This window comes from Triturus cristatus, chromosome 9 (genome assembly GCF_964204655.1).
Source record: "Triturus cristatus chromosome 9, aTriCri1.1, whole genome shotgun sequence".
Taxonomy (NCBI): domain Eukaryota; kingdom Metazoa; phylum Chordata; class Amphibia; order Caudata; family Salamandridae; genus Triturus; species Triturus cristatus.
In genome coordinates, this window is record NC_140592.1 from 1,022,895,009 (window position 1) to 1,022,919,814 (window position 24,806).

The 24,806-nt window shown below is 46.3% G+C and overlaps 1 protein-coding gene across 2 annotated transcripts in view; it reads right to left on the minus strand.

The window, feature by feature from the left end:
- The window catches only part of EIF2B2 (eukaryotic translation initiation factor 2B subunit beta), a 179,540-nt gene that overhangs the window by 58,188 nt on the left and 96,546 nt on the right, over positions 1-24,806 (minus strand). The window contains exon 1 of one of the 2 annotated variants that reach the window (XM_085626737.1): positions 632-820. The exons of the other annotated variant lie outside the window; for it this stretch is intronic. Within the exon in view, the coding sequence (XP_085482863.1) occupies positions 632-794 (163 nt within the window). The 5' untranslated portion in view covers positions 795-820. Of the gene's footprint in view, positions 1-631; positions 821-24,806 lie in introns of those variants that run through there. 2 annotated transcript variants of the gene reach the window in all.

Here is a 24,806-nt window from a genome sequence, read left to right on the forward strand (position 1 = left end):
TTAAACCTACACCTTTTTACTCATTGTGTGGCAGCCTAGCTCATGCTGTGTACAATGTAATATTAAAATAATGTATTACATAGTCACAGTGCTTTCTGTCATAAGCTGTGACCTTGCAGCGCTACAAATGATTTCCTGCTGCATTAACCAGGGTTCAATTCTGTGTTTCTCTAGTAAAACACGAAGACATCGGTATGGATCGCATTAACCAAAACTGGTTTGATAACGTAAAATAACGCATTTCCCAATGAATAGTTGAACCTTTATTTATGTTCCATTTAATGTGTGTGCATTTTATATGCCGTTACCTGAAGGTAAAAGATCAACGAAAAAGTTACAAACTATTGTGTACTTTGTAGCCAAGCCTTCGAACCTACCCCCGTTGCATACTGCAGGATCACAGTTCCCAAAATTTTTTAATGCACTTCGACCGCTGCCCGTAAGGTAACACTGGCTCAAGTCGCCACACAGGACATTCAGACAACTGACAGGTATGCTCCTGGCATGCACTCACGCCAGAACCTTCAATACCGCTCTTCTTGTGTGGTCTCTACTTCCATTAACCGACCCCGTAGATTCTAACGCTCCGTAACCATGTGTTCTGCCGGTGTTCTTTTTCACATCCCCTCACCTGCACTCCCCCATCGCTCTTGGGCAATGATTCTCCGTAAAAGAGCCCCCGTTTCCCGCGCGGTCTCCTCCGAGCTCGGCCGGTTGCCCTCACGCTTCAGCCGCGCCACGAAGGCATCAATTCGCTCAGACAGCTCCGGACCACGTTCCCCCGTGGGCGGCATATTGGCAAAATAGAACTTAGCAACTCTAAAGCACCGAACTACTGTCAGTGCATCGTAAGCACTTCCGGGTCACAGAAGTCCGCGACGGTGAGCTTCTACATGGTTGTAATCCAGATCTAGAGCGCTAACTTCAGGCAGAGAATATAAGTGTAGCGAGAGCCATGTTGAAGGTGTGAATAGTCGAACAACCATTGACGTTTATATGCTGCTAGGTGAACAAGTGAGTGAAATGAACCCAGTTGTCTATTTTTGTGCTGCAGATTCTTTCATTCCTTAGTCACGGAAGGTTAAATTCAAAGTTCAGTCTTTAATCGACTGCAAAAGGCTGGGTTGAGCAACACAAAAGCGAAATCCTGTACCCCATTCGACACCCTACAGGATCTCTGTGCTGCCTTGGAGATTGTAGTGTCCTGTTGGGCACGTTCTAGTGTTCAGCTTCCTTGCTGTACCCACTCTGAACACCCACCCATTACAGGCGTCACCAGTCAGGTGACAGACCCTGCAAATAAAAGGGGGCGGGCACACGTGCCCTTGTGAAACTGAAACAACAACACAGCATCCAAAAACTCATCTCTGCCTGAGGGCAAACCGCCCGCAGCCATCAAAAGCTCATCACTGTCAGAAGGCATTTGGCAGACGAAAACAAGACTGCAATAAAACCTGCTGACACTTCTGCAAACCAAATTGACCGCAACCCGCGGCCTATCACAGCGCTGACCTTGTGATCCAACCTCAACTGTGACAAAGCGTCACACACCAATAAGACAACCTAAACAGCGATTAAAAAACTCAAAATGAATGTGGAGTAATGAGGCTATCGCCTCGGTATCCAGAAACTCACCACTGTCAGAAGGCATCTGACAGACGAAAACAAGACACCCAGATGCCCTGGGCCAGTTACAGTAGCCTACCACTGTGTCCATGTGGTTCATCTGCAAGTATGTGGGCCTAGCGCCCAGCACTTTACAATGGCGACGAGGGGGTCTGACCCCGCATGTACGCCTGCTGCAGTTCTGTCGTGCTCCCAGGGGTAATGCTGTCCGAGGCACCCTGCACCTAGTGCCTGTAAGGCATGCCACTGCAGCGGCACACAGGTAGCTTGCACATGTCACGATCAGCCTGGGAAAGCTAAGGGGTGAAGCGTTGCCGTACTACTGAGTGATGACCTCCGGCACCTACAGCACCCGCGTGGGGTGAGGAGACAGTGCGCCCAGGAGCCGCGATAAAGCAGAGGTGAGGCATGTCATACTGCCCTCCTGGGGGGCCCCGTGAAGCTCCCTGCAATCATCTGCCAGTGGCGCCTTGGCCTCTCTCTAAGAGGACGTCTCTTACATGAGCCCCACTGCTGTGCTAAGTCCTAGGTGGCCTCCACTGCCGAGAATGTCCCCACGTGTCCTTCCCCTGTCCACAAGGCACAGACGCAGCTGAGGCCAACCGGCGGAATAGAAAGCCGCAGCGCTACGGCAGCTCACTCTCCACAGCTGGTGTCCTCCTCATAGTGTAAAGCACAGTTGAAGCCAGTGCTTTAAATGGGCCGGTACTCACCGGTACTGAGTACCGGCACTTCTTAGATTTATCACTCTGAGTACTGGCACTTCTCTACTGCCGTGGAGAGTACTGGTACTCATGAAAAGGTAGGCGCATTAGCTGTGCTGGTGAGCAGGAGTGAAATGTGTCTCTGGCAGCTAAGGCGCCGCTTCTGCAGCCCCCGATCTGAGCACCAGCTGAGCTATTCAGCAGGGCTTATTTGAATAATGTCCGGGTGCTCACCATCACGCTGTGCTTGACAGAGCAGGGTCCATTCAGGCCCTGTGCTGTCAATCACATTTACACTATCCTGTGCATTCCTGCAAGCACAGGAATCATGTCAGTGCCCTGGCACTGCCAGGCTACGGCCAGTCCGGCCCTGGTGGCAATTAAAAAAAGCCAAGGTAGGTGAAGAGAAAAGATGGCTTTTACCGTACCTTAGTCTTTTGTGTGTCTGCTATGTTTGTGTGTATGCCTGTTTTTGTAAGAAAAAAGTGAGAGAGAATCCAGACACTCTCAGGAGGTATTTTAAAGAAAATGGGTGGCACTTTGTTTGTACATCTCTGCTCGGCGACAAAGATTCATAAATAATGTAAAAGGGAAGGTTGGTGAGTGAGTGAGTGAGTGGATGGATGAGTGAGCAAGGGTGGATGTATGGATGGATGAATGTATAGATGGATGGATGAATAGATGGATGGATGGATGAGTGAAAGCATGCACGGGTGAAAGAGGGTGGATGATTGAATAAAAGGGCGGATGATTGGTGGATAAGTGAAAGATTGGATGAATGAAGAGTATGGAGGATGGATGAAAGTGTGGATGATGGATGAGAGAAAGGAGGGATTGAGTGAAAGGGTGGATTGAATAAAGGAGTGAAAGGTTGATGGATGAGCGAAAGGATTGATGGATGAGGGAAAGGGTGGATAAAGAGATGGATGAGTGAAAGGATGAATGGATAGGTTTTGAGATGGATGGATGGACAGGTTTGAATATGAAGGGTGGATAGACGGAATGGTGAAAAACTGAATTATTGATGAAAGACTGAATAGACAATAGAATGTAAAGGTTAAATGGTGGACATCAGCAGGTAAATGGTAGGATGAAAGTATGAATGGATAGATCGATGGAAGAGACAAGAGATATCTTCTGGGGAGGGTCCTGATGATGTGCTTCATTTGCTTGGTGCCATAAGAGCTTTGGTTAGAAGTGGGGGTATTTTCAGTTTCATCCTACTCGCATGTTCAAAAATGTATAGTATTCTGCCAAACAGCAATTAATAGTATGGCATTAAGAAGGTGCAACTATTGCAAAAAAAGGAAATGTTAACATATTATCGCATTTCTTTCATTTTGTGTAATGAGTTAACCTGCCTTGTTTATTTAAACACATTTATCATGTGTTTTGGTATGTGATGCAACTGATATAGAAGTTGTTAAGTATCATCATGTCTTGCCCTTAGGCCCACCCCTAGCCCCGCCCTCAGCCCCGCTCCCTCACTACACCTCTAGCTCATTTTCATGAGTACCTGCACTTATTTTTTCCCCATTTAAAGCACTGGTTGAAGCCAAGCATGGCACAAGGAGTGCCGCAACAGCGAACACTCACCCCACACGCCGTCCTCAGTTTGTGAAGGAGGACGGGAGAATTGCTGCACCAGCACGACTCCCCAACAAGGGGATGAACAGTGACCCCCAAAGGAAAGGGGGAAAGAAATGGAGGTCAAACCCGCCCACTGCGCCTGACCGAAGCACCCACAAAGCATCACCTTGGGCCAAATAGTGACACCACACCCCCGTTACCTACTGCAGTGACATGCAGCGGACACCCCGACTGGGGTCAACTTAGGAAATGAACTGCACCAGTATTTGCTTGCCCCTACTGGCATCTTCCATTCACCGGGAGGCCCGCAGCATCATGAAAGCTGCTGCGGCCTTCAGCATCTACGCTAGCGCCACCTGGCGGTCATCAGTATAGACCGCATCCACCAGCTAACTGCAAAACAGCACCCACAGGGCTCAGCTTCCTAAAAGTATAACCGCCCAGGCACTCTTGGCACACCGGCAATCACTGCCTGCATCACCCCATGTGAGCCCGCATGCCAGCATTAAAACAATCCGCGGCATAAAAGCTGCTGCGGCCAGAGAAGAACGATGGGTATAACGCCACCTAGCTGCAGCCCAATGCACCGTCTGCCTGCTGCGAGACAGTTAGCGCGGTAAATGGAGAAAGACGCACAGAGACATAGAAGCATGAGGGGAGGCACACAACAGGCTGTACCCCAACTGAACGCGGCACCTGTCAGCCCTCCATCCTGCCACCAATAAACCTCACATCTCCTGTTCGCGGTGAAGAGGAGACACAGGGCTGCCAGGCAAGAAGCACTATTGAGAACAGCCAATATAGCCGGTATCCGCCAGCAGAGTGGTAGAGCACAGACAGAGGCCACTCCAGCACCTTTGGCCTTCCTAATGATGCCAGCACCTGCAACATCAAGGCAGCTGCATCCTGCAATGAGGGAAAGGATGGCGCCGCCTAGTTGCCACAGTGTCACACCGCACCCTGAGCAGCCAAACAAGGAAATCTGCAGAAGGCTGTAACAGACACAGCCAGGACTGGGTCTGACTGCACCACAAGCCCCCCCTAGTGGCAGTAGGCCACTACTGCACTACCACCACAGCAGGAGAAAAGCCCTCTACCTCCCACAGTACTTCCACTGCACCATGGGAGCACCGTTCCCCACAAGTAAGAGGGTGTTGAGATGCACCAGTACAAAGAGCGCCCACCGACTTACTGCAGAAACACAGCCCCGTAGTGGGCAAAAGCAGCACCAAAGAGCCCCCCGAGAAGCCTATGCATCAGAGCATTAGAAGAGGCAGTGCATCAGCATGGGGAGGAGCATCATAAGTTAAGCATGGCAAACCCCGAGTGGCAAGAAGCCACCATGGTAAGAAAGAAGAGCAAAGACGCCAAGCGCCAGAAGAGGGTGCCCTGAAGAAGGACCAAGAGCGCGGAGTCCGAGGTGCGCCGGCTCAAGCACCCAGAAGTTTGACAGCATGGGCAGAAGCCCAGTAGAGAGAGACTTCTCTGAAGAGAAGAAGCAATGCTAAAGGCAACAGGGAGAGCCTCCACATCTCTGCCGCCCGAGGGAAGCCTCGCTGTGGGCCAAAGACAGCCGAGTGTCATCCCTCACACTGCCTCAACACAGAGTCGCCAGTGGCCCCAGACAGGCAAGAGGAGAGACGCACACTCTCCGTGGCACACTGCTACCTCAAACAAGAAGGAGCACATCACACAAAAGTGACCAACCCCGCCAAGCATGCCTGCATGGAGGCAGGAGCAGGCGCCATGACGGCGCATGCGCGAGGCGTAAGCACGATGCCCTCAAGCAAAAAAGGTAACCTGCCATCCTGGCAGAGGAGCACCGCGAAAATCCCTGACGAGGGGAAGGTGCCTGCAAGAGGTCCACAAGGAGAAGGAGCATTGCCTAGCGACAGGACAGCCCTGCCACAGGTCTGCAGCAGGTAAAGACAGTCCTAAGAACTGGACGCGACCAGCGAGATGTCCAAGTGGCGCAAACATGAGACATATGGCAGGACGCCACATCCTAGTGAGGAACCTGGTCGGAAGGAGGAGAAGAGCATGGCTGGATGCCACTTAGTAAAGGAGATGGGCGTGGTAGGACGCCACTTCGCTAAGGAGGAAAGGAGATTGGCACGACGCCACAGGGCAAACCACCACAGGCGCGCAAGAGGGAAAAGGAGAAGAGTGACAGGACAGAAGACTCATGCCAGCACTGAAGAAGGTGTTCATCAGCACAAGCCAGCCACCGGGGTGCAGAGACATCACTGGAGATAGCTATGCGGGAGGACCAACCGTAAGCCACTAGCATGCGCGATCTGTCGAGGCCCCACGCTTCACAGTTCGACTGTCTACTCACCTGTCACCGGCTGCTTGGCATCAATGGGATCATGTCTAACAAGTGCACCTGCCAGAAGATAACCTTAAGTGGCCACAAAGTCCCTCCAGTCCTCCTCACTCCATGAGGTCACCGAAAGCAAGAGATCGCTGCCTGTTGCCCAACTGAAAGAAAATTATCAAATCCATCATCCAGGTGCATCATCATCACCAAGAACATCTAAGGAGCATTACACCACCAGAGTGAATCGAAATGCTCAAGACATCCAGAGTTCAACGAGGCTAGCCACTCAGGTACCTTCTGTGTGCTTCCGTAAACCTGAGGCCTGCAGAAGAAGAGCATACCCGACGATTGGACTATCCACCCTTGGGGTTACACGAGGCTTGGCCGTGTCCCTGTTGGGAGTTCCGCAGCAACCCCTCAGCGCGGCCTACGAGAGGCCCGTACAGCCCACACACTCACGTCGCAATCCAGGGGTAAGGGCCTCAACGGAGTTCCTGTGAGAGGGGAATCCGAACCGGGGAGATGCGTTGGCAGCAGCTCCACGACAGACACCGGGAAGCATGGAGGTCGCAGATGGAGACTGTTAATCTCAAGACCATCTGATGGAGGCATGTGAACCTGAGTCCTAATGGCGAGAGCACTCAGACGCAGAGACACCACCCTTTGCAGCTGCATGAGCGATTTGGCTGTGGTATTGTTGGCAGCTCCTCAGCGATGCCTTCGCGCGGCCTACACGAGGCCCGCACAGTCCACACAGTCCCATGGCAGGCCGGCAGGAAGGCCCTCCAGGAGACCCCTGTGAGGGTGGAGTCCAGGGAGGAGGGGCAAGTATGAAGCTGCTCGGCCAGTGGGACCTGGAAAGCATTATTGTCTCCAAGGAAGGCCATCATCCACTAAGGTCATTCGCAGTATTTGCAAGTTTGCCATCCGCCGGAGCCTAAGCGCCTGCAAGAAGATCTCCAAAGTGGACTCCACCACCGCTCCAGATGAACCGCTGTTGGAACTATATAAATAGACTCCAACACCATGAGACCAGGCCGGTCTGAACTACATCGTCGAGGTGGATAAGGCATCCTGACCATGCGGTCCATAGCTCCAGCAGCGTCTCGGCAGATGGCCTGAAGAGACTCATTGGTGCTGTGTATTGTTTGTTCTTTCATAGGTTGGACTTTTGTTTGTTTCTATTCCATTAAAGTTTTGGAGGAATGTAGTGTCCTGCTGGACACATTCTAGTGTTCAGCTACCTGCTGTACCCACTCTGAACACCCACCCATCACAGGTGTCATCAGTCAGGTGACCCTGCAAATAAAAGGGTCCGGGCGCATGTACCCTGGGCCAGTTACAGTACCCTACCACTGTGTCTGTGTGGTTCATCTGCAAGTATGTGGGCCTAGCGCCCACCACTTTACAGAGATGTGAAGGCAACCGGGACAACTTGCGTGGTGGACATCTGGCTATCACCAGCTCGGGGATCCCTCCAGGCCCAACAACACCCTGAAGGCTTGGCTGAACGAGCACCGCAAGAACCCCAGCAATTGCGAGAAGATCATGCTCTGTAAATATGTAATCGTTTTGTCCAACCATAATCGCTTCAACTTTTCTTAAAATGTAATCTTGAGTGAATTTGCAACTTGTATATATGTCACTCTAACCGCTAGTATCTGTGGTAGACATATCTACTTACTACCATTCTTATGTGAGTTGAGAGTTTTTCTGTTTCGTATTTTGTTATGTAATTCATGTACTCTGAAGTCCTTATGTAATGTAACTAGTTCTATTGTAACGCGCTCTGACACCTTTGGGTAAAGTTTGCGCTATATAAAAGCGTATAAATAAATATTTATTGGTATGTCTCGAACCTTTAAATAAATGTCAAAATGTTTCTCAAATTTGCATTGGGATAATTCTCTTATAATGATTACATCTCAAAATAATTCACATTGTTAAGAACATGAGGGTGAGGGCAGAGTGTATTGTAGTTGAATTTATATAGCGCTTTACTACCCATGATGAGCTGTGCAGCCCTGACATACATGCCAACATTTTAGAGCAGGCAAATGGGATCATTAAAAAAAAAAAACAGTCGGGAGAATTTATTTTCCCTGCTGACATACTGAAGCAGAGGCAATCTGCCTGAATCAGGTCTGTTGGTATATATTGCAGGCGCGCAACGCCCTTTGGGCTGAAAGAGATTTAGCCCCCACCGTCGTGTTCCATAGCCCAGGCTGAAGCTGTGTGGGTGTCTATCCCAGGGAAAACCTGAGCGAAGTTCGGCTAGAGAAGAGTGCGTCGGAATAAACATTTTCTTTTCTATGACAGACACTCTCAGCTTATCTTGCTGCTACTGTTTCCTCAAAGGAGTTGATGGAGGTCACAGGTGATACACAACCTTTTAGGCAAAACCCCCACAGGGTTTACTGATCACCCTTATTTTAAAGGGAGACAATGCTTGCCCTTTAACAGTGATATGTGAGACCTCATCTGATTCCAAGCAAACAAGTCAGAAATAGTAAATTGTCTTAAATTGCAATTGCATTTACATAGTGCTTACTACTCATGTAAGGGGTAATAAGTGCTAAATATATGATAAAAAGAAGAAAGAGTTTTTTGTTTTTTAAATGCAGTGACTATCGGCAGACCAGACTTTTCTGCCAATAGCATCTTTCATGGGGGTAGGGGTGGGGTTGAGGGCGGGGGCGGGGGGAGGGCAGGGGAGTAGTGAATGGGGGTTGTGGGTTTGGTTCTAAAAATGCCAAGTACTGACTAAAACATAAGAACATGCAAAATGATGTTGGCAAAATTGAGGTGGAGTGGGTGGATAGCAAAGATGGTCAGTGGGTAGCAGTCCCAATTCTCTGGTTAAAATGTTCCTGGCTGCTGTCGTTTTTTATTTGTACAGTTTTATATAAAGAGGAAACCAGGCCCAAAGGCAACAGGGAGCTTTGCATGGGCACAAGGTTACATTACACAAAATCAGATTATTTCTTTTGGGCACGAGGAGATTAGGTGATTTTCCCAGGATCACAAGATGTTGATTTGACCCTGGGATTCAAACCTTGTTGCCCAGTTCCAAAGTTGGCAGCTCAGGCCATTAGGCCACATCTCATCAGTTATTTATGGCATCAGTGGCGTTGTTTGAAAGTGGTGAGCGTAATAAAGCACAGAAGATCACTCAATTTTTTCCTAAATGTTTCTCACTCATACTCACTTCATGTAGCATTTAGACAAAAGTGATGCAAAGCTGCACAACATGTTTTTTTAAATTTACTTTTCAGCGCAAAACCTGTTTTGCACTGGCAGGTTCATCTTGCCCTATGTCACTCTTGTCACTCTCTCCACATGTCTCTGCCTTCTCTCCTGTTCCATGTCATCCACCTTTTCATTTTCTCAGCCTGCCCCTTCCCACCCCATACATTTCACCTTAGTCTTGTTTCATATTTAACATTGTCTCCTTGTCTGAGCCTGATCTTCCTTGCCATTTCTAAAAGTGACATAAAAGCAATGAATATCAAGAAGTCGATGTTCACAACAAAGCGTCCTCTGGCAAGGAAGAGGGTGTGTGATTGAGAGGGGATAAGAAGGTAAATAGAGAGCAGTGTAACTGTGGAACAAAGTACCATGTGTCCAAACTCTTGCAGGGCAAAAGTACCAATCAAAAGGATGAAGCCCGCTCGATATCAAGAAGCTCATTTCAGTACCTATTTTATTAAGGAGAGGAAGTTGGTTGTTCCTCTGGTGACATTAACAAGTTCTTGCATAAAGAAACATAGGCTCTTGTGCATATAGAGACAGTAGAGCTCTGCCACAAACAGGCCTCATCATCTTGCAGAGCTGAACGTACTCCTTTGGAGATAGAGCGGAGCTCCATCACAGATGCATCCAAGTCCCTGCATACATAGTTTGGAACCTATGCACAGATATAGCAGAGACTGTGTACCCATAGGAAATTTATTTCATTCAGCTGGAACAGAGTCTTGCATACATAGAGATGGACAGACAGAGCTGAGCTCTTCCAAGTATGCAGCTGAGCTGAGCTCCATTGCAGACAGTGCTGAACCCCTGCTCAGACATAGGTCAAGGTGAGCCAGTTCACAGGCAGAGTTGAGCTCTTTCAGCATTCATTCCTATAATGTACAACTTTAGGTTTTGTAGGGACTGAGAAAACAGGACCAGCTAACATTCTGTGGGAGTATCATACTTCGCTCACCCGGGTTAATCTTCCATATAGCCTGTTTCTGATAGGTAGTGAGCAGGAGAAGGTAGGAGGGAGATGATAGTGAGAAAGAAGGGATTGAGAGAAGCGACTGAAGAGAGAGATAGACAAAGTAGATAGTAGTGAGGAAGTGAGGAGGAAGAAATGAAAGGAGAGTCTGATTGAGATGGAAAAGAACATAGACTGAGTGTGAAAGCCCGGAGATGCAGACCGATTAGGTGAATTAGTGGGGCAGGACCCTTTGTGTTAGTCTGACTACAGGGCTACCCCATGCAGAGCTGCGATCTCTCGTGAAGAGATTACTCTTCCAAATTGGGATGGAGTAAATACAAATCCACAGGAGAAAAAGATAAGTTATCTGTTTTCCATAATTTTTATAAAGGGGCAGCTATCTGCCCTTATATATAGATAGGACATTTTTCGGTGACTAAGTAACCAGGGAGGACATTTTTTCCCTTAAGAAAGTCCGGGAACTGATTGGGCCACTTTTTTTCGGACTGAAACAGGTTGGCATTAGGATCATAGAACCATAAAACTCCTTACGACCCACATATATCTTTTAAAATTTTTATTATCCCCTGTAGTTCCACTAATAAAGGAATACCTGGCCCTGCAAGAGGAGTTTTAATCTTTATACCCCCTGGCCAGTTCTCTTCTAAGTGCTCCTTTAAATATGGTCGAGCCCACCCTGACCTTTAGGAGTCAGGGTGAACCCTATGATGAAGCATGACACTACTAGAGTGTGTGAGGGTTATATTATAAAAAGGAATTGCTTCCTTTCCCACGACGTAGTGGCTGACAACTGAAAGGTTTCCTTCTTGATTCCCATCTACTGTTGGTTTATATAAACCTTTGGTTACAAATGTGTGGGGTACTTTTTGTGGTATATAATCTTCCATATAGCCTGTTTCTGATAGGGAGTGAGGAGGAGAAGGTGGGAGGGAGATGACAGTGAGAAAGAAAGGACTGAGAGAAGCAACTGAAGAGAGGGATAGACAAGGAAGAAATGAAAGGAGAGTCTGATTGAGATGGAAAAGAACATAGAATGAGTGTGAAACGGGAGACGCCAGAGTGAGAAACAATGAACAATACCACAAAATGATGCAAAAGCGAACTGTATGTTATGATTTGCTAAGGGTATTTGTGAAATGCGCAGCTCACCCCAGAGTATCCTAGTGCTGAGAATGCAGAGGTTGTGTTGGCTGCGACTACACCTTGTCCAGGTGAAGAGCCATGTTTTCAGTTTCTTGCAGAGCTCAAGTACTGAGGTGGTGTAGTGATGATCGTTATCTACCTATGTACAACGCTAAGTTAGCATAACCGCGTTAGATGTTAGAAAGCCATCTTGCCGCTTTTGCTGCTTTTGCACCCGACACTGTAGTCACATGTTATTACAATTGAGAAATGCTTACTCGACTTTGCTTCACATGAGAACTGTCTGTTGTTAACATCTTAAACAGTGAATAGCGACCTTGGTCTGTACACAGTGTAACAGAAACAGTCTGGATCGCTAGACGGTGCATGTTGTTGAGTTCAGGTTGATCGGCCCACTAGTTTAGCCATAACACGCACGCAGCTGCAAATACCTGAAAATCGAATGCTTTTAATATTGCAGTGTTACATGTTTTTCACACATTCGGAAGAAGAGCGTTCCTAGGAGCAGAGCATAGCTGATCCTGTTATGTGAATTCTCTGAGCTGATCTATACGGTATGGGGTTCCCCCTTCAAGCCTAGAGACTTTTTATTAGTCTAATAATACTATTAGTGTGTTAGAGAAAGGAAGGTGGCCTAGGGCCACTGTCATTTTATTATGATTGCTCCTTTCATTTTCTATGGTATTGTAACTATGCTGATGGTTTTGATTTTAATTGTTTGTCTGCTAATGTTAGCCAAACTGCTGCATATTAGGACACGAGGTTTATAAAATAAACTCTTTAAACTTTTCCCGTGTCTCTGTTTATTCTGTTGTGGACTGGTACAAGAATAATTACGAAAAGGTGTTTCTGATTCCCATAATTCCTGAGAAATATACTAAGTCGCTTGCTCTGGGTTGTTTATACATTGGGACCGCCGAGCTAAATCTCGGATAACGAATGGAACACTGACCGGATAGGGGTTCTGGATTCTGAGGTGAGTTTTTGGTACACCGCAATTCACTGAGGGCCTGGGTTCCTGCGCATAGTTCTGCGCATAAGCAGAATCCCTGCAACATGGCGCACCTAACGTTTGGTCTATTGATTTGAGACGCCTTAGTAGTGCTTGTATTAGTCCACAACACCCTCACTCTGGTTTCCGGATAACGGGAGTGACGGTTTAACCTACCTGTGTTTCGACTAAATAGGTTCATTCAAGCTTGATCATTAAAAAGGGTATTTAATCTGAACCCTAGTGCTACTGATTTATTGTAGATTTACTGTTGGGGTCCTAATGGCGGTCGAAATACCGGCTCATAGCTGGGCACCCCTGAAACGTCATCTGGCGAACTATGGGGTGCCAGACGATGGTATGGCTCTGATTTTTGTAGTAGGTGCCGATGCGTTGTTCCCGTTTGAGTTGTTCTACTCTTGGGTTACTCTGCCGGCGGTGAGTGAGGATGATGATACATTCCACAATTACACTCCCACGGCACTACCAGCCAACTATACGCCGTATTGGACTCAGGAAATTCCTATTTCTGCCTGGCAGCATAACATTTGGTTTAATGGCGCCCTTCCCCATGCGGTTACTCCGGCGAGATTGGGCCCTTTGTCAATCCCAGGGGCCACATGGCCGGATATACGCCTCATCCCCGCTACCTGCAGGTAACGGTGGATCAGTTGCATGTACTGCACACAGCCCTTATTACAGTACGTAGGGCTCTAGTACAGTACGTGTCGCGCAACGTGCAGGTGGTCGCTACTGCTGTTGCGGGACAACCGACGGACCACCACGCGGTGGTTATTAGTCCTGACTGCGAGGTATGCCTCAGATGGTACGGACGCAGCTTCAGAACCTAACATGGGCGCTAACGCTGCTGGACAGCGCGGCGGAAGTTACAGTAATGCGACAAGCACTGCGTCCATATCTGGTGGCGACAGCAACTGATATATTTGTGAATATTGAAACTGCTGATACTCGTGTGTCTCCTCCTGACAGACTATATAATATAATCTTACACATTGAAGGTTTTTTTGGGATAATCTGACCACTACCTATGATATTCTGTTGGCGGAGGCAGATTGGCCCCCGGCTTTCGTGTTGGCTGCTCCTAGAGGGGAGGAGGTAATCCTCCCGTCCTTTGCGCACACAGTGCCTAAGGTCCTAGCTGATAAGTATGCCGGGGAATGGGCTCAGGTGCAAGCGCCTGCGTTGTATCGGACTCAAGTGGGCTGGGATAAATTGTCCCCTGCCCATGAGATTCCATTGCGGACTACGCCCCAGCCACAACCCCAATACCCCATGCGTCGTGAAGCTAGATCTCACGTAGCGTCGATCCTTGAACAATTGGAATATCAGGGAGTAATCGAAACATGTGTGTCACCTATGAATAATCCCTTATTTACTGTGACGAAGCCTGACGGGTCGTACCGCCTAGTTTTGGATTACCGGCACCTTAACTCTCATTGCTGGACCTGTGCAGTACAGAATACCCACAGTTCGGCTCTCGTCGATAGTCTTGTGAGAAAAAGGTTTAAAACCACACTTGACATTTCCAACGGCTTTTACAGCCATAACCTGTCCTCTCTTAGTAGTGAGTGGACGGCTTTCACCTCTGGTGGCAAACAAAAAGAATTCAAAAGATTACCAATGGGCTATAAGAACAGCCCGGGAGTCTTTGCCGCTCGCGTGGTCTCCCTCTTAGAGGGTATAGACCCAGATGCGTACTCGTACGTGGATGACATTTATCTCACGGATGACGAGTTGGACCCGCATCTCCGACGCGTTGACCGCATTATTGTTTTGTTTGCAGACTTCGGGTACAAATTCAATTTTGCGAAGTCGCACATTGCAGAGTATACAGTGTTGTTCTTGGGGTACGAACTCAACCATGAAGGTCGAGGATTGGCTCCGCACTTTCTAGAGAAGTGCGCATGCCTCCGTGCTCCTACTTCACTAAAGAAATTACAATCCCTGCTGGGTTTTCTGAATTTCGGTCGAACTTACATCCCGGATTATGCCCAGCGTATCAAGCCGCTTTACGCCTTGGTACAACCTACTTTTTCCAAATCCTGTTGGCTGCCTGAGCATTCAGCTATATTGCAGTTATTGCAAGCTGATCTACTTGCTTCTAAGTACTTACTGACACGTGATAACCACACTAACCTGGTCATAAGAATAGTGCCCGGCGCAGTTGGTTTCACATACTTAACGTTCAATGAGGGCGACACTGTCCCCATTGCTTACAAATCTCACTTGTACACTTCAGCTAAACTGCGGTTTTCCGCTGTCGAGAAGGTTCTGACAGCAGTGCAGATGGCGATTCTGAAAGAACGAGCGCTGTCGCAAGGGAAACGCATGTTGGTGGTGACACCCTATCCTGCCCTAGAGGCAGTGACGAAAGCGAGTGTACCGAATTCTAAGGCCTTGCATCCAAGGTGGATACAATGGGCCACTTCCTTGACATCGCCTGACGTCACTTTTATCTTTGACGCGGCACTTCAGACTCAGGAGTTTTTGCAGTATGAATTCGTTCATCCAGCTCCTCTGTCCTTGCGCCCGCTCGAGGATTACCATTGTGTCATATACACTGACGGGTCTGCGCAACCCGCAACTGGATCAAAGGACGCCTATTCAGCGGCTTGCGCAATTGTAGTCGGTACTTTCGTAAATGGTGAATTCCTGTCCGATGTCGTGCACACGCAGTCATTGGGTGATTGTACCGCTCAGTTTGCGGAGCTTCGTGCTCTGGTGCACTGGAGTTTGCTGATCCCCGAGTCACTACTCTTATAGTAAGTGACTCCTTTTACTGTGTTCAGTCTTACAACGACAATCTGCATTTTTGGTATCAGAATGACTATCGTAATTCCAAGGGCAGCACTATTAAGCATAAATTACTTTGGGTTCGAGTGGCAGATCTTAAAGACCGTCTGCCTCTCGTGAATGTAATTCACACTCTTGGTCACCAACGCGTTGGTGTCCATGCTGTCGGCAACAGCTTAACTGACGAGGCAGCAAAAACAGCAGTGGCAACATACTTAGTAGCAGCAGTTACAAGATCCAAAAGTAAGATTGATGATGAAATCTTGGCAGCTATTGCTGCTACAGAGCAGGGCACGAAGCCGCCGAAAAGGCTTCCCTGCTCGTTACCATTATCACTTAAGTCCTGATAAAGTCTCATTAGTGAGGATTAATGACGTTGGTGACAGATTGGTTCCCAACGCGGACTGCAGACCTTCTTTGATATTAGCAGCCCACGAGGGCATTGCGTCCGCGCATGCCGGCGTTGCGGCTACTGTATCTTTGCTACAACAACGTTACTGGTGGTGCGGTTTGTACAAACAAGCCAGAGCTTATGTTCTTAATTGTGACATTTGCCAGCAGATTAAACCTTCTTCTGCGGCGCGCCCACCACAAACTCAGTTGTACATATCTAGTAAACCATTGGGTTGTGTTTATCTAGATCACTGCGGTCCTTTTACCTCTGATACTGCTTTCAAATACATCTTGGTTGCAGTGGATTCGTGCACACGTTTTCTGTGGGTATGGCCCCAAAGGAGTGCTGATTCTCACACTGTCATAAAGGATTTGCGTGTCTTTGTTGGAAGTTTTTGCGTGTGGTACCTTTCATTCTGATCAGGGCCTGGCGTTCGCCTCTAAGGCGTACAAAGAGGCCATGAGAAATTTGGGGGTCCAAGTCAAGTTTTCGTCTCCATACCGGCCTGAGGGCAATAGTGTCGTGCAGCGAATGAACCGTGACTTAAAGCAATCTTTGACAGCCCGAGTTTTGGGTACTGGCCGGAACTCGCTTGCCCACTTATATGACGTGCAACGTGCACTTAATAATCTCCCTAGAAGGTCTCTGGGTGGGCGGACCCCATACATGATGCTCTTTGGAGTTCGAATGTTTGTTCCAGACCTTGATGGTCTAGACATGGCGGCGTCAGCCGCACCCTTTGACGTAGATAAACACTGTGCTGTATTGCAGACTCTACAAGAAGCCAGAAACAGTCTGGCGAAGGAACACGTACCCTCCTCATCTGAAGCTGATGTTCAGATTCCGGTAGTCGGCTGGCTACCCCGAGTTGGTGATCTGGTCCGTGAGAAGGTGGAGAACAAGAAGGAGTTCGGCCCCTCTTATCGTGCACCGGTTCCAGTGCTTGGAGTGCAGGGTACAAGAACTGTTATTTTACCTCCTCTTCCTGGTCGAAAGGATAACAGGTACATTTCGATTGACAATGTCAAACTACAACGAGTGGCCGATTCTTCTTAGTATGACTCCGGCGGTTTCCTGCCCTTCGATACTGAGAAATTCTGTTGTGGCCCGAGCTTCGGACATAGTGCCTGATGTTGCCATCGATATGCATGCCGTTACTGGTCCCTTGTTGCCACAATCACCTAGTGGCATGCTTGATGAAGTTGAGTATGCTTATCCTGCGGATGTTACCTTGCCTGCTTTACAATCCACCACAGTTGCCCTCTCACATGACTCTTTTGATTCTCATTCAATAGCTTCCAATACCCCGTCCAAAGTTTCGATTTTTGTGGCTTGGTTCAAAAGACATTTTTTAATACCCCCTTGGACTTACATTTGGCTGGTGCTCATAAGTGTTTTTTTGTTTATGTCCATTGGCTTTGTGGTAGTGTTTTTTAGACTTATCAATGGACACTACCTGAATGAAAGGTCTACAATTCGACTAATTGATGGAACTTTGGCCCCCCACTCCTCATCACACATAATGAAGAGGGACCAGACTTTTGTGAACATTACTGCCTGGCCTGTTTGTGATGGGATCGCTTGGGATGCCGTTAAATTTCAAATTCATGGTCCCACTGAAGTGATTAATGTGCCAAATGTATTTCGTGTTTCTATGGGTGATGTCGTGAAGCAGAACATTCACTCGGACGATTGGGATGTTCAAGCCATAGAGGCACTGTTTTCTGATTTGAAATATTATGCTGCATTTGATGCTGCGGATTTGTGCTTGGATACTGCTAATTATGATGAACAATTTTGTTATCAACATTATGGCACACATTTCCTGCACAAAGCAAATACGTTTAGAAATTTTGTAAATTATACACAATGGGAACATTGCCCCGCCCCTAGGCTGGGCAGTTCTGCCAAGTTAGTGGAAAAATTCACTTATTTTTCTGACTTTAGTGTGGCCCATCCAGCCTCCTTTTATTTTAAGGTTGCGCCTGAGGCTGCCTCTAAAGTTAGACTGACACACACCAAATTGTTGTATTCCAAGTCCTTTATGGACGAGTTGGCAATTGGCGGGTATGATCTCTGGAAAGCTACAGTCGATCTTAAATCGGTTTGGGGCTCCAAACGATGGCAAGTACAGGGAACAGAGGCTTTGCATCGTGCCTGCCTCATCCCGAATCATATGTTATTTTTAAATTCCTCGATTTTTCAGACAACCTGTTTTGGATTGGCTACGTCTAAAAAGTTAAATTCTCCCTTAATGCCAGATCTGGATGCTTATCCCAATTGGGGTAATCATACAGATCTATCACTTAATATGTTGCAGACACAGGTTTCCAACACGTCCTTCAATATTTCTACATTGAATCCGAAGGGATGGTTAGTGTGGCAAACGAGTTCGGACTCCTGTCAACATAGGTTTCTGGATTTAAAGCAGGGGTATACACAGGTTCGTGTGGACCCCCGTTTTGAATCTTCTCATACTGTAACTACCTATTCAGTAGGAAAGTTATGCCAGTCTTGGCTGCAACATTCCACTTTAGCGTCTGTTAAACTTCATTTAGCGCAATTGAATGACAAAATAGATTTGAATGATTTTGTTAAGGGTCCTGCAGTTGGCAGACCCAAGCGGTGGGTGTATGCTGTTTATAACGAAATTTGGAAGTTTTCCCAAATTGAGGCTGCTTCCAGATTGCGTGCAATAGGTCAAGCCAATATGGAAAAAGTATTGGCTGTTATAGATAATAGCATTAACACCCTGTCTTCCAGAATCTATACTTTAGATAATATTGTTTCATCTGTGGTAGACATTGTGCAGGATGATTTGTCTGTATTGTATCATGGTCAGAACCAATTGCGGTCTATTATGCAGTTTGCATGGACATTGCAAACGTTGAAGGCAGGGAAAGTCCCTTGGGATTACATGAACACTTCATCTTTATTCCTTCCCTTTAATTTAACTGCGAAACAGCAATTCATGTCCATGAAAGATGCTACATATTCATTGCTGCACATTGAAAAATTTGAACCTTTGCCTTTCTCTGTTGCTGAATTAAATTATGCTGTGTGGCTAGTACATGGGTTGATCACTTTACCGTTCCTCTTGTTCAAGTTTAGTTCGTGCATGAAACATTATGCTTTAGGCCGGTACGAACAGTTGGGTACTGCCTTCCTGCATGAAGTCTGGTCGCTCCCTTTCACATACAGGTGTGTGAGGGACGGCAAGGAGGTTTACTTGAAAGGTGAAGAGTGCACTTCCGCACCGGATCACTCTGTTGTGTGTAGGCACATTCAATTGCATGGTGCATGTAATGGCCATGCCCCTAATTTAGCTTGCGTCCTGAAAGGGATTCCGGTGCCTGTTATTACTCCATCTTTCACGCTGCTTGCTAACGGTAGTTATTTGCTGTTAAATAATGAGGCTTGCTGTGGGATGCTGGTAGGAATTCCCTACAACGTGACTGTATCACAGAGGGTAGTTTGCTGTAATAATGTTCTTTTCCCACCCCCGCATGGCCGGCTGGATGTGTCCATATGGCCTTCAATTCCAACCTTGAAAGCAGAGTTCAACAAGATGAGGAGAATAAGAGCTCTATTGTCTCAGAAAGAAGTCGCTTTAACTTCGTCCCGGGAAACATTTGTCCTTCACGTAGCTAACACGCGCACTGAGGTGCAAGCGCTTTTGAATACTGATCTCCCACTCCATTTTGGGACCTTGATTAATACTATCTTTAATGCCTCATCTACAAGTGGCATAGCTCATTTTTTTTAAATCGTGGGCTCCGGCCTCGTGACCTCTTTTCAAACTATTTTCGGAGTGCTCCCGGCTTTTTTTCATTCTATTTTTTCCAGTGTCTTCGGAGGTCTGCCTTTACTTCTTGCCCTCGTGGCTGGAATACTATTGTTGATCTGTGCCTTGCGCTATGGATGTACAACTTGCGTGGCACGACAACATGTCCCGGCTGCACCATCTTCGTAACCAGATGATTGAATTCTATGGCGCCTTACCGCTGGCGACCCTGAGCGCAGCCTATGGATTGTCCTTTCGGTTTGCCTACTTTACTTGTGTGCAGCCTGTCTTTCATTGCCTAGATTGTCCGTTCCAATGAGCTCTGGATTTGTGTCTGTCAAACCCGGTGTCTCCTGATCCGGATTATGTTCGACTTATGAGCTCCTTAGTGGCCCACGAGTTGGACTGTTCTGGTGTCGGGATTATGGCCTGTGATGCAGCGCATGGAGTTCTTGGTAATTGGGACATCGGAGCGGCGGCGATTGACTTCTTGATGAACAGTTACCTTGAGGTGCACCCCGGTTGTCCTCGCCAAGTGCTGGAGGCTCCGGTGGTTGAGGAACATGTCTGTTCTTTCCCCATCCTGAACTGGATGGCAGATACTTTTGCGGAACGTTCCAATGATTTCCTCTTGGAAGCAGTAGCAACGTATTGTGCATACACTTTGTATTGACTTTTGAACTTCCTTTCGGTCTTCAGTCCGTCAACGATTTTTAGTTAAATACATGGTTTTTGTCACTCTACGTTTGAACTTTTTCCATGGATTATTTTTTTTTTTTTTTCATTCTCTCTCGAACTTTTTCACTTATATGGACTTATGGTTCATGCCCTTGGTTCCGCTCTATCGAACTTGAACTCTGCGTTCTTGCTAGTGCGCCCCTAGTGGTTAGTGGTCCGATCATGGGGGGGTGTAGTGATGATCGTTATCTACCTATGTACAACGCTAAGTTAGCATAACTGCGTTAGATGTTAGAAAGCCATCTTGCCGCTTTTGCTGCTTTTGCACCCGACACTGTAGTCACATGTTATTACAATTGAGAAATGCTTACTCGACTTTGCTTCACATGAGAACTGTCTGTTGTTAACATCTTAAACAGTGAATAGCGACCTTGGTCTGTACACAGTGTAACAGAAACAGTCTGGATCGCTAGACGGTGCATGTTGTTGAGTTCAGGTTGATCGGCCCACTAGTTTAGCCATAAAAAACGCACGCAGCTGCAAATACCTGAGAATCGAATGCTTTTAATATTGCAGTGTTACATGTTTTTCACACATTCGGAAGATGAGCGTTCCTAGGAGCAGAGCATAGCTGATCCTGTGGTGTGAATTCTCTGAGCTGATCTATACGGTATGGGGTTCCCCCTTCAAGCCTAGAGACCTTTTATTAGTCTAATAATACTATTAGTGTGTTAGAGAAAGGAAGGTGGCCTAGGGCCACTGTCATTTTATTATGATTGCTCCTTTCATTATCTATGGTATTGTAACTATGCTGATGGTTTTGATTTTAATCGTTTGTCTGCTAATGTTAGCCAAACTGCTGCATATTAGGACACGAGGTTTATAAAATAAACTCTTTAAACTTTTCCCGTGTCTCTGTTTATTCTGTTGTGGACTGGTACGAGAATAATTACGAAAAGGTGTTTCTGATTCCCACCATTCCTGAGAAATATACTAAGTCGCTTGTTCTGGGTTGTTTGTACATTGGGACCGCCGAGCTAAATCTCGGATAACGAATGGAACACTGATGCTGGCCGGATAGGGGTTCTGGGTTCTGAGGTGAGTTTTTGGTACACCGCAATTCACTGAGGGCCTGGGTTCCTGCGCATAGTTCTGCGCATAAGCAGAATCCCTGCAACAGTGGCAGCTCTAATGTGTAAGGGCAGGTCGTTCCAGTCTTTGGGCACAAGGTAGGAGAAAGCACAACACCATACTCTGGTTCTTTATATGTGGGGGATGTGTGCGAACAGGATTCTGGCTGAGCAGAGGTGTCTTGTGTTTATATTGAAGTTGGGACGGCTATTGAGGTAGGTGGGGAAGAGGTTGTACAGGAATTTATATCTGTGTGTGATCAGTTTTAAGAGTGTAGGTTAGCGAATGGGGAGCCAGTGGAGGTCTTTGATGAGTGGGGTGATGTAAATGCAAGGAAAAGCCCAGGTGTGTGAATCTGGCCACTGGGTTTTGTATGGTCGGAAGTCTTCTAGCAGTTAGACAGTGATTCCAATAGAGTGTGTTGCCGTAGTCCAGCTTGCTGGTGATGAGGGCCTGGGTGACCATTCTGCATCTGTTGACTGGGAGCCATTGGAATATTTCATTAAGCATTTTGAGGGTGAGAAAGCAGGAGGTGCTGACTACCTTGATAAAAGCAAACTTTACAGCACATTTCATACATTCTTTTTGCTCCCTTCATCAGAAGTCTGTCTTCCACTGCGTCACTGGACAGCGGCGGTGCCAGCTGTGGACGGTGCCGATACCAGTCTCCAAAGTAAAATTTTGGTCACCAGCACACATTTTGAAAATAGGCAGTGGGTTGGAGTGAAGGTTTTGCACATGTGACAGATTCACTTGGCAGCTATGGTTTAGAGTTGTAAAAGGTGGTCTAGTCCATTTTGAAATTGTGTTTCACATAGAACATCAAACATAAACCCTTCCGATACTGAAGGAGTTTGCATTTTATATATTCACATCTCTGGCTTGGTTGAAGCAGGCACACTCATAAGTGAGTGAATGGAAGAGTAAAGCATAAAACTTGTAAGGGCAGCTCAACTTAAAGGGTGCAAAAAGAGTGATTTCCTGCAGGAGTCTCTGTTAGTGCATGTGCGCTAATTGTTAATTTATGGCCTGGTGGCACCGCAAGCAAAGGGAAGGACCCTAATCATGGTGCCCTCAAATCATATGAGCTCCACATTGACTGAGGATGCAGGTGTTGTGCACAGGCTGGAGCTATAGGAGCCCTTTGAGAGCGGTGTAGCAGGGTTATGGGCATGCACCCACTTTCCCACATGCATGGGTCTACCCACAGGCCTTCTTCTGGCTATGTCAGTCTAATTCTGCAGAGGTGTCTTATGCTGCTGATGCTCACCATAACAAGAATACGTTTACATGGCTTCAGCTCCTTCCGTAATATGACTGCCAACACTACTTACAATGATGAATTACTGTTGCAGCATGCACACATTTAAATCTGCGTATCTTTGTCTAACCATCTTTTATTTGGAGAGAAAGAGACAGTGACTGAGTGCAAGTTTGGCTTTGGTGTAAGTGTGTACTTTTATAAGAAAATTAACATAGACCTAACAAAATTGGAACTTGCTGTATAGTTGTAATTTACAATATTGTCTGGTTTCTCTCATTGCAATGCTTAGCCATTTAAGAAAGTATTGCAGGGCCAAAAAAACCCAAAAATGATTTATTAGCCGTTTGAACACTACCTTAGATAACACAAAATACCACATTAAGAAAGATACTCATCACCACACACGATTGCTGCTCCACACAGATATGTACAATGGAGATTATTGAAAAGTCATTATATCTTTGAGTAAAAATGTGTGTATTACATGTTCTGGTGCTTTTATTGCACTACAAGCAGTAGTATAAAACCCATGTATTTTTCAGGTACCCTGGAAAATATTTCTCGCTACATGTGAAATACAGCTTTTGTCAACATAATGGTAGTCCCCAAACCACTGTGCAGAGGTTTTACATCGCCCAGGCTACTAGGATTATGCAGCTTGGAGGACAAGGTTATCTTTATATTATTTGGCAAAAAATCATGTGGCACTTTGTCTGGTAGCATTATTTTCATCAGTATGAGTTAGAAACAACAATTTTGGTGAAATCTGCATATTTTGGAAATTATGTGGCAAATTTGGTTATTTATAATTATACTGTAAAGTCTGCTGCCACAGATTCACATATATCCACTGATCTCACCATTGCTTATTGTTTTATCAAGAATTTATCTGTGACGTGAACAAATCCTCAACAATTTAATTCCAGTCAATGCCCATTGTTAGCTGCATAATAAAACAGCCTGTAAAAAAACATAATGGGTACTTTGTCATTGCAATCTCGTGCTTCTGGTGACATTTACAAACTACAGGGCCAATGATATCACCAGAAATCCTCAATGATAATGTTGGACCAGATTACACAGTTAACCTTCATGCATGCTCTGTATGTTCTTAACTTTAAACTATTGTGTACAAGCAAATAGATAAACCTCAACCTTAAACAAGAGACAACTCAATTAGGTGCTACCAACATAAAACACATAAATATATCAAAATAATTTTTACTCACTAGACAGCACAAGGAATATAACCTAATGGCTAAGTTAAAATATCAACAGAACATGAGTGTTCACAAAGAGTGGTGAAATCGAATATTTGAAGCTTTTTTGAAAATTCTGTTACATCCACTAAGGAAGTTATGGAAAACACTTAATCACAATGTGCTTAAACTTGAAATGTGTGAGATACTAGTGTTAGTACGTGTATCAGAAAGTTTTAATTATCCACTTTATGAATACAATCTTGCATCATTTTCCATCACCCCTCATAACGTGCAATACTCTGTTGCTCTCGGGCTAGATCCATGCTATAGAAATACCAACAAACGCATGCTTGTACATTGTGAACAGATATCAAGCTTATTATTCTCTGCGGATACCCCTTCCTTTTGAGCTGTGTGTGAGCCCCCCTCATTTTGTCACAGTCAGATAGGAACTCTCCACAATTTTCTTTATCCCAGTTTATTCTTCACACATCAAGTGTACTTCTCAATGTCTGTGGGTGCACTTTCTTGGGCACCTTGGAAAATTCGTCCCACACACAACTTCTTCGTACCTGTAAGCATTTTATCATTATGCAGTTTATGCTACTTATAACCAGAAAATACCTTTTTTCCAGTGAGCCTTCAGTGCTTTGTTTTCTGTGTGTCAGACATGCACAGGACTCACTTGGTACCAACCATCTTGCAGACATACGAAGCTTGCAGGTCTGGTGGGCACTTTCTGAGCTCCAGCATTGCCTGGTGTCTCAAGGAAATGCAAGGGAGAAGACAAAAGATGTGTCTTTAATGTGCTAAAGCATGAAAGAACAGGCAGATACATATGCCTTTTCCATGCATTAGCACATTAAACCGCCACCTATTAGCCTGCCAAATGTGTATTCTAATACTGCCTCTGCCCTTAGTGTGCGAAAAGGTAGCCCCA